Source organism: Notothenia rossii, assembly GCF_949606895.1.
Source record: "Notothenia rossii genome assembly, chromosome: 8".
NCBI classification, from domain to species: Eukaryota; Metazoa; Chordata; class Actinopteri; order Perciformes; family Nototheniidae; genus Notothenia; species Notothenia rossii.
Window position 1 is genome coordinate 53,683,708 of NC_136906.1, and position 16,533 is coordinate 53,700,240.

The following is a 16,533-nucleotide window of genomic DNA, read 5'->3' on the forward strand; positions in this document are numbered from 1 at the left end:
AATTGACGACACTACACGACAGGAGGAGAGGTTTTGGGGTTTAGGTTTGGGAGGGAGGAAGGAAGATTAGGATTCGGTAAAAAGGTAGGGAGTGGTTAGGGTTAGGATGGGGGGAAGAGAAAGGTTAGATTGAAGGGAGGGAAGATAACTGCTACCCGGGAAACAGGATGCAACGCGTCATCTGTGAAGCTCCGCCCACGTTGAGCTCCCGCCCACATCAAGCTCATTGAGGTACTGCGCACTGCAGTGAGGGGCTTCTCGTCCGCGGCCGCAGCTAGACCCTTCTCAGCCACCGTAGTGTTGTGTCAGGTGGGCGTGTCGTGTAGTGTTGTGTACTGTACTGTCCACGGCCACAGCTAGACCCTTCTCGTAAATACAGCAGCAAGCTTTGGGACGGTCTCCCCTCTCCCCGGCAGAAACAGGAAATGCTGTAACTGTATGTAACAACGGTTTCACATCAGCATCTAGACAACAAAAAGTTTAAATGAATAACTCAACTAAAACTCCAAAAATCTTTCATTGTGTTTCAAAGCTCTTTTAGTTTTAAACCTGATGTTTATAAGCTTCTTAGTTTTTGCAACGGTCTGTAAATATACACAACTTTATAATAAAATGCACACATTTACCTTTTTTTGTACTAAACACAGGTATGATCCTAAGTTAAAAACATATGAGGTTATCATGAGTTTGTTAACATCGCAATTTATCAGTGGATGTTTGCTGGAACTACATGTAAACAGCGTGTTTCCTGACGGACACACACAGCGTGACTCCGGTCAGGTAGAGACCGGTCTCAAGTCAGCACCGCTGCAGACTCTGGCCGTTTCTCAATCGCGAGGATACTGGCTTGGTAGTCGCATACTTCCAAGTCACTTCCTTCAGAAACGAAGCAAGTATACTTCCAAGCCACAGCTTCGGAAAACAAAGTAGAATGGAACAGGCTAACAAGTGTGCCACTCTCTCTAACGGTTTCAACAAAAACTGTACCGAAAATAAATACCTCACAATGTCTACCTAATTATGAACTTGCTTTACTTTCACGGAACACATTTTTGGTGATAACAAATGCAACAAAGTAACATATTTACCAACACATGTTCTACGCCACAAAGCATTGTGGGGATTTGAAGGACGCGAAGTCTACCCATGTGCAGCCTCGAAATTACCCTCAAACCAAGGACGTGGCCTCGGTGGAATTCCAAGTATGCTGGAGATGGGAACAGTCCTTCGGCGGCACTCGATGACGTAGTATCCTTGAAATATTGGCTTGGAAGCCAGTTTCCTCGTGATTGAGAAACGGCCTCGCTGTTTGAGGGCTTGATAGCCCACTCCCCCTCCACATCGCTCCACACTCGTTGCTTTGGAACAGCCCTCAATATGGCGGACCCTCCGCGTGAACGCGCAAACGGAGGGGTAGGGTGTAGGGGGCGGTTTGGGAATGGGCCTTCATATCCGCATTTTGCGCAGTCCGGTCAGCTCGCTAAACATGGCGGAGCATCAGGTGATCATGCAGAGCTGCGGGTCTCCGTCAGACTCAGCAGCTGATCTGATCTCTCTCTCGCGTCCGGTTACACTTCACTCGCGTTTATGTCCATATCGATCAGATCCAGCTCTCCTGATCGGCCTTTATAGAGACCGATCAAACTATTTAGAGTGAATATCAGCAGATAATGACCGGCGGGGCTCCCCCCCGTTGACAGTTCACTGTCTAGCACTGGCTTCGTAGTGCACTGATCGATTAGGCTAAGCTAACCTGTAGCTGCTCCCTCCACACTCACAATAACTCTTCACATAAATAAAGCAGCTGGCAGGCAGGCTCCATGGACCTGTCAGCTCCGGACTGCGCAAAATGTGTACATGAAGCGCCACGTCATGAATGCAATAAATCTACCCCTCGTGGGGGCGCGCTCATGTTATTGGCTTAGAATTGAGGAGACATCTGATTGGCTATAGATAGAAAAAATTACAAGTACGAATCGGCTGACCCAGAGCCCTAGAGAGAAATATCTTATATCTCTATGACTGGGCTGACCGTCAGGGGAGTCTCAAAAAACCCACACACGAATGCACAGCGATCCATGCACAGAAAGCGGTTTGGGTTTGCAGGTTCAGAGGTTTTAAACGGAAAACAAATATGTGTGGATCAAAAATACACATTTAAAACTTTTTTCTGTATTTGGATTTTATTTACATGTATATGAAACGGAACATATTTGTGTGTGCATTGAAAAACACAAGTTTGGATCCGGAAATACAAGTGTGCATCCTTTTGCGGATCATGAAATACAAGTGTGAATCATTCTGTGTGCATGTGTGTATTATGGGACTGTTCTGAGGCCATAAATAGATGGCCTGACAGAAAAACAAAACAAAAAATAAATAAATGAATGAATATGTAAATGTCTTCGTTGCAGGACAAACAAAGGAATTCTGATTCTGATTCTGATGTAGCTGTTTTCTTACCTCTCTGCTTGGGCTGCTCTAATGTGAATTTCCCCTATTGGATGTTAATGATTTAAGAAGACGTACATTGTCCTCAAGCTGTGACAACTCATTTGAACAGAAGAACTCTGTTGTCAACATGCATTTATATAAGATAAAGACTTGTGGATATAGACATCATAATTTCATATGAGTGGTAGCAGTATTTGTATTGTAATGTGTTTATGGGTGGACTTGTTTCCCATTCCCATAACATTTGTGAAACCCTAATGACTAGTGGTTCAGTAAAAAACAACCATAATGTCATAATAGTTGGGAGGAGCTGAAGTGAGTGAATTAAGTCGCTCACGCACACGCACGGGCGCGCACACGTGAACTACAGTATCTACTTTGCTTGCTGAATGAGCCAATACAAAAAGGGGGATTAACATTCCGTCAAACATTCCTCTCGCGCGACTTAACCGCCTGAATCACCGCGAAGTTTCCTTCTATTTTGTATTTTGGTGGCAGGCAGCGGGCAGCGGGCAGCAACAACCCCAAAGGTGGAGACTCCTGGGTTAACTTCCTGACAATAATCTTGAAGCACCACCAGGAGGGAAGCGGGGACGCTGCTGCTGCTGGGTCAAGGACTAATGGATATACGGCTAACTCTACTTCTTTTTCGGCAGTGAATCGACACTTTTGTTGATTACATCTACCTGGCTTGTTAGCTTGCTAGCAGTGAGGCTGCTGCTGCTGGATAAGGCATTCCTAACGTTTGATAGCGAGGCGGTGCGAGAGGAGGAATGGGTGAGTTTTCCATGATGTGGCGCTTGTGTTGTGTTTAACTCCTACTTCTTGACTCGACTTGACTTACACAGCAAGTCGAACACTCGTTAGTCATTTAACCAAATGTCAGTGACATAAACCATGCTATCAGTGTTTGCCGGGAAGGGTATAAAGTGTGCAAGCAGTTTGCTAGCTTGTTAGCCTAGCCAGCTAGCTGCCTGGATAACTGGATAACGCCACCTCCATCCTTGGATTTTTAGTGCAGGTTTAGCTAATGTTAAGATGAGCTACCTCATTTAAAATGTCTACATACTCTATGTCAAACGACCATATGCCCCAAAACTACTGTAATATAAGTTGCTTGAAGTTTCTAGGTTATTCATGTGAAAGTTTATGCTCTGTTTTACAAAGTTAGAGCTCATTGCAGAAGCATTAGGCGTCGACAGAACTCCACAGACAGGAAACTCCATATGGCAAGTTAGCTTCTTCTGATAACTTTAGTGTGTGTTAACTTCATCTTTGACATTTGCGTGGGTCTGATTTAAGAAATATGTAAATTGAAGTGTGTATAATGTGACCACACTGTGTGCTGACTTGCATTCCTTTCTGACGGTGACAGTCTTACTGTCAGTGGTGGAATGTAATAAGGTCAATTTATTTAAGTACTGTACTTAAGTATGATTTGTTTTACCTGAGTATTTGCTTTTATGCTACTTTACACTTCTACTCCACTACATGTATCCGTCAATTATAGTTACCTTGCACATTTCAATGATTAGCTTATACGAAAAATATAAATTAACAAATAAATAAACATTGACATCATTATAGTTTAACATATTCAACAGCAGCATACAAAGGAAATACAATTAGCTCCATCTTTTTAACATATGTGGCACACTAATGCATCAATAATCAAAATCCCCATGTTTAATATATGTGATACTGAAATGGGCTATTACGCATAATAAATCAGTTTACCTTTTTGACTTCAATTCTTTTTTTCAAATGTATTATTGCTACTTTACTTAAGTATACAAATGTAGTACTTTTATCACCACTGCTTATTCTAACTCCCCAAAGTCAAATGGATGTTATGCTTAGTTTATATCCACTTTACATTGGAACAAAATGGACTCAGGAACTTTTTTTGGGGTGGACTCATGACCCTATCTTCAATAGGGTATTAAATGTACCTGCTTCTTAAGATGAAGGATTCCGTTTCTTATGCTAACATCATGTAATCAGGGCATTTCACTACCAAACTTGAACACCTTGTAGTAACAGTCAAAGATGGTTTCTATCTGTGTTGCACATGTTTAAAAATAACCTGGTCACAGAGAGTGGTTGTGATGACTACATGTAGAGAAAGCACTCTGATCTATGTCCAATCCATTTGATTTCTATAGCACATTTAAAAACAGCAGAGTTGAACAAAGTGCTGTATATCAACCTATGTATAAAAACATAGCATAAATACATAAAAAACAGACAGGACATGAAACAAATGTAAAACACGAGGCAATGAAAGCAGATCAGAAGCCACAGACTGTCAGTGTATTGCACACGTCTACTGTATCATGAAACCAGCCTCATGCATCTTCTCGGATGTGCTCTCTGTGGTTTCTGTGGTTGTTTGCAGTAAGACTTGTAAAAGAGCTGTACTATGTAGTTAAACAGGTTATAAGCCCAGCCTTGCTTAGCCTTCAGATGTGTAAATGAAGAGGGTGTTTTTGACATGCTAAAAACCAAGTTGCTGTTGCTTACTTTGTAATTAGAGACATATGAAACTGAATTAGCAAAAACATATAGTATACAAAAACATACTGAAATGTTATTACAGAAAAAAGTGTTATAAAGAATGATATTGTTTAGAAGTAAAACTGACCTCCCATTATAATATTCGACAATCACTCCATATGCAAATCAACCACAACAGGCTACTTTACCACTGTCTATTTATAGGAAGCTAGTTTCACTTGTCATTCTTTGTATTGTTCTTAGGTATGCCTCTCCTGAGGTCGCTCATTGGTGAACATATCTCAGTTCTGTTAGAACATGTCTGAGCTGTGTGTGGGTTTGTGAGCTCCTCATTTTGCTAGCTGTATACTTAGCTTCATGCAAACATCATGCATCCTGCTACTGGTGGTTGAAAGATACAAATGTATCAGCAATCGGGACTTTTGTTTCATAGCATTAGGTTGTTGGAAATATTGGTGCTTTGTCTGGTCTGTACTCCATTCACCAGTCTTGTAGGGCTGTACCCAAATATCCGAATATACTATTCGGGTTTCAATTTCATTACTCGGATATTCGCTGCTGATTACTACCGAATATCCGGAGCCCGAAAAATAGTATTCGGGACAGCCCTACAGTCTTGTATTGTTTATTTTGCATTTTCTTTTCCTTATATTTTCATAGTGGATATTACAGAGCAAAAAGTGAATGAGAGGAGAAAGAGAGCAAGGATGATATGCAACAGAGGTCCCCAGCGAGAAATGAACTGCGGCTATTGTGATTAGATAGACAAGTTATTTAACCCAGAGGCTACAATGCCCCAGTTACTGTTCTTTTTCCATAGGCCACTTCCCTACAGGATTCTAAGAACTTCAGAAACAAAGACTGGACATGTGCCAGAATGTCTGATTGAATATTAACCTCACTGGCCTCAACCAATATTTACTGGTATGTGGTTTGTGTTGTTTCCCCTTTACTGATGAAGGTCAGTTTACCTAGTTCTGTTAATCGGGTAATTAACAGTTAATTCATTTATAACAACAGTAACCTAATAATGTGGTTAAGACATATTTTGCATGCACACGCAACAGAAAACGATAAGACACTGACTAATAAGATAAGGAACTATTACCAACCTTTAGTGAGGTTAAAACAACGCACCTTGATTACTGACCTCACATATGTGCTGTGGGAAGTCTCTATTTGATGATGAACTGAATCCTGCATGTTACTACAGCCTTATGTGATGCATTTGTCACAATTAATCAGAAACGAAACTGCTTCAGGGAATGCCAAACTCCAAATGAGAGGACATGTCAGGCAGATTTTAACCTCTACACCAGCCACCTTTGCATCTTAAATTTGATACAATGTGGAAGTCCAAACACTCTCACTCCCCCTAAACATGCTATGGCTGCAGGTATCGTTTTAATACTTTTTATATTGGTCTATAAAACATGTAAAACACATTTCTGGAGCCAAATGTGATATCATATATCTTGTTTTGTCTGAGTCAAATATATCACAATTATTGTAATGGAGGATATGTGAAAGCAGAACATCCTGAAATGAGAAAGCTGGCACTAATCCTTGTTTAGCAGTTTGGCTTGGGAAATTACTTTAATTATCACAATAGTTGCCAACTAATTTCCTAAAAGATTGACTTGTTTTAATTTACTAATTGTTTTCAACTGTATTATTTCTGATCTTTTATGATCTGGGGCATTTTGTGCGTTCCCTCCATACGGAACAGAGTGCTAGACCTCAGGATAAAGGACTGTTCGCTGTTTGGACAGCTTCTATGTGGAAATGCATGTGAATATTATTTATTCTATTCTCCAATACTCTGATATCCAATAGAACATCTCCCTCTTTTTTTTTGAAGTAGCTCTTGAAATGCTAAACTTCCTGTTAAAAAATGTCATCACCTCACCACTTAATTTACGTCTCGTCTCAGACTTCTTGTTAGTTTGCACATGCCTTTTGTTTGCTCATAGAACTATTGGTTGGGTTTTATGTGAGAGAGGAAAGGTTTAATAATGTTGCCCAGACGTAGCTCCCTGGTGTGTAATGTGTGAGGGCGTTGGTGACATGTTCAGAGGCTATCCTCACGGCCTGTGCTGCGGATAGGTCAATACAAGTTAACAAGAGGAGTTAGTGCCATTGAGAATAGCAACAGCTCTCTGTCCTTTCCCTCGTTTGATTCCTCTTGGTAACACGTTGCCCTTCGTATCAGCTAGCTCTCAGATCAGTGGGAAGGAATGCAGTTATGAGTTTCCTCTTTAATGATTGAGTGGGAAAAGCAAAGAGAGCACACTGACACACTGGCTGCCTGGCAATCAAATTGCTTGCGTGGCCTTGAGTATCCCCCCCTTTCTTTTTCTTTCTTCCTTCCTCTCCCCCACCTCTCCATCCCCCGTTACATCCTCCTGTCTGTCACTGGCTTATACAAGAGCCATATTGTTCAAACTCTTTACCTGGAAGCATTGTGTTGGTAGAGGAAAACAATAACCTGGAAGTTCCTTTCCTTCTGCTGAACCCTGACCCGGCACTTAGACAGGAAGTACATTTGCTGTGCAAGCTCAGTTTAATTCCTACACTTCAGAGACTCCAAAACTTCACTTTATAGACTTTCAAATATGTCCACTGACTCACTTTTATTTTAAATTACCGTTTGGTAATCAACACTTTGGGGAGGGGAAAGAAAGATCAAATGTAACTGATAAGAAGAACTAAACTCAAAACAAGAGTGGGCATGATTGAGGTATGCTGAAGAGTAGGGCTGTATTAATTAATCGTATTTTAATCTCGATTTTGGCTTGTAACGATTACGAAAACAACGTAATCGATTTTGAATTATACTTAAAGTTCAGGGTAATCAACTGTTAAAAACATATTTTTCAATAAATGGATGTTTTCAAAGTAAATGGATAATTGTTTTTCATAATCCTGATATAAATTATTGACCAAAATAATATTAGGATAAGTAGAAATGTGTCCATTGATACAGCGGCATTCTTTGGGGATCTGGTGATTCTCCTGAATCCAGCTGCTGCACAAGGTACCGTATTTGGGCCAAAATACCAAATCTCTTTACCAAAGTAAAAACATTTAAAATCAATAAATTCAATATAATTCAACATGCGCTCCTTTTTAAAAATAACTTAAAAGTTATCCATGTTATAATTATACATTACTTTGTTAAAGATTAAGTTTGACCTTCCCTATAATGTTGTACTTTATCTTTGTCAAATAAACATCTTTACCCAAAAAATCTTTACATACCCAGCTGCCAATCAATATCACCTCCGATAACGGCAGATAACATCTTACGTTAACTAGTTTCCAATTTCAATGGTGATTTTTGGTGTTTACAGTATAGCATTGAAAGGGAAAAGTGTTCTCTTGACACGGCATAGTGGGTTTGGTCAATAAATAATAACAAAAAGTCAAGTGTTTGCTGGGCGATTGTTTCGTTGAGGGAAATTGAAAGAGTGGTGGATGCGGTGACAGCAAACAGCTGGTCCAGGCAGCACGGCCAGGCTTGTTTGATTTAGCAACCAATAAGCAGAACAACATTTCAACTTATTTTCTTTGAAATGTCTCAGGAAGTCACAGGCAGCATCTTTGGTTCCTGTGACTTTGAAAACAAGAACCTTAACATTTTCAGAATTTTGCCAACAACTATTGCTTCTTGTGACATATTTAAAAAATGATACCCTTTTTAAAAAACAATTAAAATCATTCTAAGGCAGTAGAGCGTGTGAATAAAAGCCATACAGTTTTAGAAGTATAATCTTGTTAATTAATATCCTACCAGGACAGGAGAAACACTTCATTAAAATAAGCTATTTACATGTTCACACTTCTCTTTCTTCATGTCATACTGGATTAGTTTGAGCAGTGATGTAAGCAATTTTTTTTTATTTGCCTCTTGGAAGGGAATACATTATAAGTATAGACACAACTCCTAACCCCAAGCCGCTGGTATATTATCTTCTGTCTGCTAAGTCAGCAAGCTGTGACCATCTGCAAGAGCACTTGTATTTGCAGCATGCATAACAGAGAAACACTGGGTGCCTGAAGAACACATCTTAACGTTTGTTGTTGTTCCGTGTTTAATGGCAGGGATCCAAACATTTTCCAATCATTTTAGGACACAGTGAAACGCTAGTTGAGAATAGAGTTTCTGAAAAGTTGAATGTAAAGACAGACTGAGCATGTTTCAGACCCATGGTACTGTGTTGTGTCTCCTCTGATCCCTCCCCTTTCACCCAGCTGCAGGCAAATATGTCAGGAATCCTCAGGCGCCACTCCCCAGGGCCTAGGTGTCAGTCCGCTGTTAAAGGAGTTAGCAGGTTTCCTAGGGTGTACTGCTCTTTTCTCTTTCACTCCTTCTTTCTACCATTATCTCTCAGTACTCCTTTTACACTGGTCCACATCAGAGAAGGTTAATTTTCGTTTCCCTTTTTTCCTGGTGCTCCATAAACCTGTTGACAGTGCCAAATAATCCAACAGGTAGTTTCTTGGCAGTGTGGTTTGGGTCGCTCTAAAGGTCAATGTGAAAAATAAATTCTCCCTGTGCATTGTAAGAGCCAATCACTTTTCTTTATTGCTATCATGCAGGGAAGCCCAGTGTTATGGCTATAAGGTTTACTGCCATGTAGGTTTACACAAACAACAAGGAAATTGCTTTAATATATAGTAATACTTATACATAAACACAATGAGAGGAACATGGGTTAAAAAAGGAGCGAATCTTAGGCCAATAGCAGCATATACTACATAAAAGAAGAAGTGGCTGCTGAATTCCCAAATACTTTGCTCAGTGCTCAAATCTACTGGTTAAAGAAAGAGCCAATTATTTTACCACATCAAATTTCAACGTTGCTGAATATCATGCCTGATGTACAAGTAAAGCTTTGAGTACTTATTAACTGCTCAGAATAAATCCAGAATCAAACATCCGACCTTGAACTAAGGTCAGGTATTATCCAGAGCTTTAGATTGTGTCATGTTTATTTGATGTAAAGTGGGGCAAAAAAGTATTTAGTCAGCCACTAATTGTGCAAGTTCTCCCACGTAAAAAGATGAGAGAGGCCTGTAATTTTCATCCTAGGTATACCTCAACTATGAGAGACAAAATGAGAAAAAAAAAATCCAGAAAATCACATTGTCTGATTTTTAAAGAATTGATTTGCAAATTATGGTGGAAAATAAGTATTTGGTCAATAACAAAAGTTCATCTCAATACTTTGTTATATACCCTTTGTTGGCAATGACAGAGGTCAAACGTTTTATGTAAGTCTTCACAAGGTTTTCACACACTGTTGCTGGTATTTTGGCCCATTCCTCCATGCAGATCTCCTCTAGAGCAGGGATGTTTTGGGGCTTTCGCTGGGCAACACGGACTTTCAACTCCCTCCAAAGATTTTCTATGGGGTTAAGATCTGGAGACTGGCTAGGCAACTCCAGGACCTTGAAATGCTTCTTACGAAGCCACTCCTTCGTTGCCCGGGCGGTGTGTTTGGGATCATTGTCATGCTGAAAGACCCAGCCAAATTTCATCTTCAATGCCCTTGTCACTCAAAATCTCACGATACATTGGCCCCATTAATTCTTTCCTTTACACGGATCAGTCGTCCTGGTCCCTTTGCAGAAAAAAAGCCCCAAAGCAGGATTTTTCCACCCCCATGTTTCACAGTAGGTATGGTGTTCTTTGGATGCAACTCAGCATTCTTTCTCCTCCAAACACACAAAAAGTTATATTTTGGTTTCATCTGACCATATGACATTCTCCCAATCCTCTTCTGGATCATCTAAATGCTCTCTAGCAAACTTCAGACGGGCCTGGACATGTACTGGCTTAAGCAGGGGGACACGTCTGGCACTGCAGGATTTGAGTCCCTGGCGGCGAGTGTGTTACTGATGGTAGCCTTTGTTACTTTGGTCCCAGCTAGGGCTGGGCGATATATCGAGTTTACACGATACATCGTGGATTGCACTCCATGCGATGTCGTAAATGACCACATCGTGAACATCGAGTATTATGTTGTCAAATCAATTTCCCGCCGCGGCCAAAATTAGCTTTCCTTTCTCCCTCATAGACACAGTCACACACGCAGGCACACACGCAGGCCCCGTCTAACTTGCACACAAACATTACACACATGCACAGTGACAGAGAGCAGGGCTCGACATTATAAATGGCCCGCTGGCTCGGAAGCACTATTTAGACACCCCGGGCCAGCATAACGTACTTTCCACTTGCCCGCTCGGGCCACTAAAAATATTGCTTAAAAAAAATAAAATTGTCCTGTGGTATAGGTACTTTGACAAGCAATGTTGTTAAATTGTTTCGTTTATTAACGCTACAACATAGCGTTTCGTGAGGCGGTTGTCGTTGTTGGTTGAAAGGCAAACGGGAGCCTGCTCGCGCTGGCTCAGTTTGCTGCGGAGCCAGCGCGAGCAGGCTCCCGTTTGCCCGTGAGCGCCGGGCAAAAAACTATCTTCAAATAAAAGAAAGTCACCGGAGGAGTTCAAGGAGAGTGACAGGTAGCATGAGAAGAAGAGGGAGAGAAAGTTTCAGCCAGCTTGATCGATGGAGTTGTTTTCTAGTGGTGCAGCGACGCGTCCTAAAACCCCTTTATAATCTATCGATTAGATTTATGATTCGAAAATTATAAAAGTAGGGTAGACATGTGGATATTATCCGGCTGAACAAAACGTGCATTTATCAAACAAGTTTGTTTTCCACAGACCTTATTTCCAGCTATTTTCCAAAACCCTATGGAGAAATCCCATTGCTTTTTTTGTCGAGGGAACCAGCAGCTTACTTCCTGGTTTTAGGACGCGTCACTGCACCTCTCAATATGATGCCAATATAAACAAGGTCTTCTGTCGGCTCTGTACATCAATGCCGAACTATGCTGACAAGTAAGTGAAGAGTAGAAAATATAAAAGGTATTGGCTATAGGGAAATGTCCCAGTAGTTTAGGAGAATGAAGGTTCTAATCTAATCTAATACATAGCCATTACATGTCTAATTCCTGATAATGACAGGAAGACAGAAAGCGCATTATACTAATAATAATAATACTACTCATAATAATAGCAGACATTTTTGAACAATGACCACAATATCATTATTCTAATAAACCAAATATGAACAATTGAGGAAAATGAGGAAGAACTGATGATTCACATGTTGTAGTACAGGTAGTAATGTAGTTAGTGCATAAATTACTATTGCAACAAATGTGTTAATTTTCTTCATTATTAGTCGATTTTTTTTAATGCAGACATATGTTGCAGGGACTACTAGAATCATCATACTGGAGTGACTGTAAACATAAAGGGGCTAAATAAAATTATTATTTTTCTTTAGAGGACATTTCAGAATATCGCGATATATATCGCACATCGCGATATAGTCAGTAAATATCGCGATATCATTTAGAGACCATATCGCCCAGCCCTAGTCCCAGCTCTCTGCAGGTCATTGACTAGGTCCCCCCGTGTGGTTCTGGGATATTTGCTCACCGTTCTTGTGATCATTTTGACCCCACGGGGTGAGATCTTGCGTGGAGTCCCAGATCGAGGGAGACTATCAGTGGTCTTGTATGTCTTCCATTTTCTAGTAATTGCTCCCACAGTTGATTTCTTCAGACCAAGCTGCTTACCTATTGCACAGTCTTCCCAGCCTGGTGCAGGTCTACCATTTTGTTTCTGGTGTCCTTTGACAGCTCTTTGGTCTTGGCCATAGCGGAGTTTGGAGTGTGACTGCTTGAGGTTGTGGACAGGTGTCTTTTATACTGATAACGAGTTCAAATAGGTGCCATTATTACAGTTAACAAGTGGAGGACAGAGGAGGCTCTTAAAGAAGAAGTTACAGGTCTGTGAGAGCCAGAAATCTTGTTTGTTTGTAGGTGACCAAATACTTATTTTCCACCATAATTTGCAAATAAATTCTTTAAAAATCAGACAATGTGATTTTCTGGATTTTTTTTTTTCTTCTCATTTTGTCTCTCATAGTTGAGGTATACCTAAGATGACAATTACAGGTCTCTCATCTTTTTAAGTGGGAGAACTTGCACAATTGGTGGCTGACTAAATACATTTTTGCCCCACTGTATGCACATTATTCTTTCTTCGTACACGTCTTGAATAACGTTAGAAAATGTAATGCAACATATTTTCAAGATGTCAATAAACTCTGGACACTGTTGCCAGAAGGCTCAAGCACCCTCCAGCACCTCATTCTTAGGTTATTTTCTCATCTCTTTATTTGACAGACTTTTGCCTCTTAGCTTCTTGACCTATTTCTGCATTAACGGCAGGACAGCAGAACAACTCATGCGGCGATGTTGTGGCTGTTGCTTGGCCTTATGATGTTGTTGTGATTTCAAGCTGTAAATCTTCTCACGTTCAACAATACGCTCAGATTTGAATGGAATTAAAGAGGAATATGATTTTGTAATTTCACATCAGTAACTTCTTCTGACTGTACTAAATATTTGACACCAGTCATAGTGTGTCTGCATCATACTGTACTCATGTACTGTCTAGCAGTCCTTCTGACCCATATCCACACTGATACATTTACTCTAATGTAGCTACGGAGAGATGCATGCAAGCCAGCTTCCTGCTCTAGCAATGAAAGCTGTGGGCCTTTTAACACATTTTTTTTATTCAATTGGAGGGGTGTCACTTTTTATTCTATATTCAAATCAATCAAAAGTAATAAGCTTTGATTTTGATAATCTAAATAAAAAGCAGGATCAGCGTTTCGCCCAGTATTTTCATTTCTTTCAACTCGCAACTACTTTCAACAATAACATTGAATTAAAACGACACAACCAAAGATCGATAAAGAGAACTTTAATATAGTGTTGGAGGCGTGGTCCTTTGAGAGTTTATCATGTGCAGCCGCATAACGCCAAAATTGCCTGTTTCTCGAGAATACAAATTCCTGGATCCTCCGGCGATCTTCGGCATCCATTGGGCACATGGAGCATTCGCTATGGTGTGTTCCTTAAGCCCCGCCTCAAATTAGCTCCATAGAAGGCCACTCTTGGCTCAGTCAAATGAATGTAGATGGAAAATAACTCTTATTATAATAAGAACATATTTCAGCTTTTTATGGCAATTTACAACTTTTAGGACCTAGTGATTCAAATCAGGACTATTCAAGTGTTCGTCCCGGGTATTTTATTAGCAGACCTTTCCTTGCTTGTAGTGCTCATGAAATTTAGTTTCTCAGTTTTTCCCTTCATTAGTCAATCAAATATTTAGTCAGGAATCCCCCTTCTGCTGCCTGAATGCAGCGAACCAGCAGGAAGTTTGCCACACACACACACACACACACACATACACACACACACACACACACACACACACACACACACACACACACACACACACACACACACACACACACACACACACACACACACACACACACACACACACACACACACACACACCACCTGCACATAGACTGTTTTTGGCTGTGTTTAATGCGTTTAGAAAAGCATTTCCTCTGTTTTAGGTCTTATATAACTATGTTGCATTGTTAGTGGAGCTCGGGATTCATATGACATTAAAGCCTTTGAATCTTGAGGAACAAACCAAGAACACTTTGTCCACTGCTTCACTGCTGGTATAACACAGGCCAACACACACCACTCATTGCAGTCATTCAGTATCAGCCAGTTTGTGGGAAACATTTCTGACAACTGGACATGTGACCATTAGAGTTTAAACTAGTTAAAACAATACTTTTTTTACCCAGACCACTTTCATGTGACGTAAATGTTGATTGCGGACTGAGATCAACCTGCACATTTCACTTCTCACTTCTTCGCGTCAGTGGAAATGTTTTTTGATCATATCTGAAGCCTTTCAGAGGCAGTATTTCTCAGCTGGCACATGTTTATCCTTCTGCAACTTGACAATAAAGGTGCAACAGAGTACAGATTTCAGATTCTCTGTGAAATATCCGCCGATACACAGCCAATTGATATCTATAATTCTGTTGTTGTATTACTATGTTATATCAGCTAGAATGCTGTGCTACGACAGCTGCTAATGGCAAACATTAACTAGCTCTTCTAGAGATTTCAAAAATCCAATGTAATGGACGGGGGAAGTCATGTAAACAGATACTTTCGGTACCTAGTCATTATTCTGAAAGTGTGGTGGTACTTCTTTATCTACAGTCCTGCAGATACTGTAGGAACTGTAGGTACTGTCAGAGCTTGAGACATTTGGCCCCTTGTCATCCTGGGGATGATGCAAATGTGTAAACTCAGTATCAATGTGTCCCAATTGTCAGAACAACAAATCTTAAATGTATCCGAATGAAAGCTAGTTATTCTTTATTGGTTGGGAAGTTCAGGAAGTTTCATAGAGTTGCATAAGAGTGCATTCAAGCTCTGTTGAATAAAAATGACGTGACGGCAAAGGTAAATAATAATGTTAAAATGATTTGTTCAACTGCAATCTTGTAACATTTTGTTTTTTGGCCAGAAACTTGCAACACAAGACAGGAGTTTGAAAACACTTTGTATTCACCACAATAAATGTATTATATAAAGAGGGAATTATAACCAGTTTAACTTTCCTTGAAAAAACACTATTTTAAGAGTTGAGGTTGAAATACATGGGATTTATTGTTGTTTAGTTTTTTTTTTTTAACCCTGGTGGAATTTCAATATTATTGGTATCGACCAGTGTTGGGACTAACGCGTTGCTGTAACGCAACTACCTTTTGCGGTAACTAATAATGTTACTAGTTACCTATTCCCATTCAGTAACGCTGTTATAGTTACTGTGATTTAAATGGGTGCGTTACTGAGTTACATTATGTGATCCAACTGAACCAAATCTCCCTGCGGATGTAACTTACAGGCGAATACAGTGATGTTCTCTCACAGTACCATGGAAAAGTGAAAGTGACCAGAGAGGAGTGATGATTGGTTAACGCGGGGTAACATTTCACTATAAGTACAAAATATTCTTTGGACGGACACATTTAAAATGTTTAAATTTAATTTACAGTTTTTTTACCATGTTCGCTTCACTGTGCGGCGAGAGAACCAAACACGTACAAAGTGTGTTGTCATGCGTAGAAATTGTGAATTACTGAGTTCAGGCACGTTAATAACGTTTTAATGAAGTTGACTACAGTATATTCATATTTGTCAGTGCTTTCATGTCAATTCGGCGAACATAAATGATCATGGTGAAGATGATGATTAAATTAGGATTAAAAATCGGTAGTGAGAGCTGCTGAATTTCCTCCCGTCGGATGTGATATAAAAACAAATCGATTATTTTTGTAGTTGTAAACTCAAGTAAATTAAACTACATTTATTAGTGCTTTCATGTCAATTCGGCGAACATATGATACATTAAATGATCGTGAGGAAGATGATTTAAAAATCGTTTGTTTGAGCCGGTCTGCATTTCTCGATGAGAAAACAAACCGATGCTTTTTGTAGTTGTAGTACACCAACATGGATTAAACGTGTGTTTTTTTTACCACAATGTTGGGGAAATTAATGGATAGAATGCACGGATTAT

At 40.0% G+C, this 16,533-nt stretch overlaps 1 protein-coding gene across 1 annotated transcript in view; it reads left to right on the forward strand.

Moving 5' to 3' along the window:
• The first annotated feature begins 2,800 nt into the window (after positions 1 to 2,800).
• Positions 2,801 to 16,533, forward strand: part of cd2ap (CD2-associated protein) — a 123,901-nt gene continuing 110,168 nt past the window's right edge. Inside the window, exon 1 of the mRNA XM_079643084.1 lies at positions 2,801 to 3,231. Within this exon, the coding sequence (XP_079499210.1) occupies positions 3,228 to 3,231 (4 nt within the window). The 5' untranslated portion in view covers positions 2,801 to 3,227. The remainder of the gene's footprint in view (positions 3,232 to 16,533) is intronic.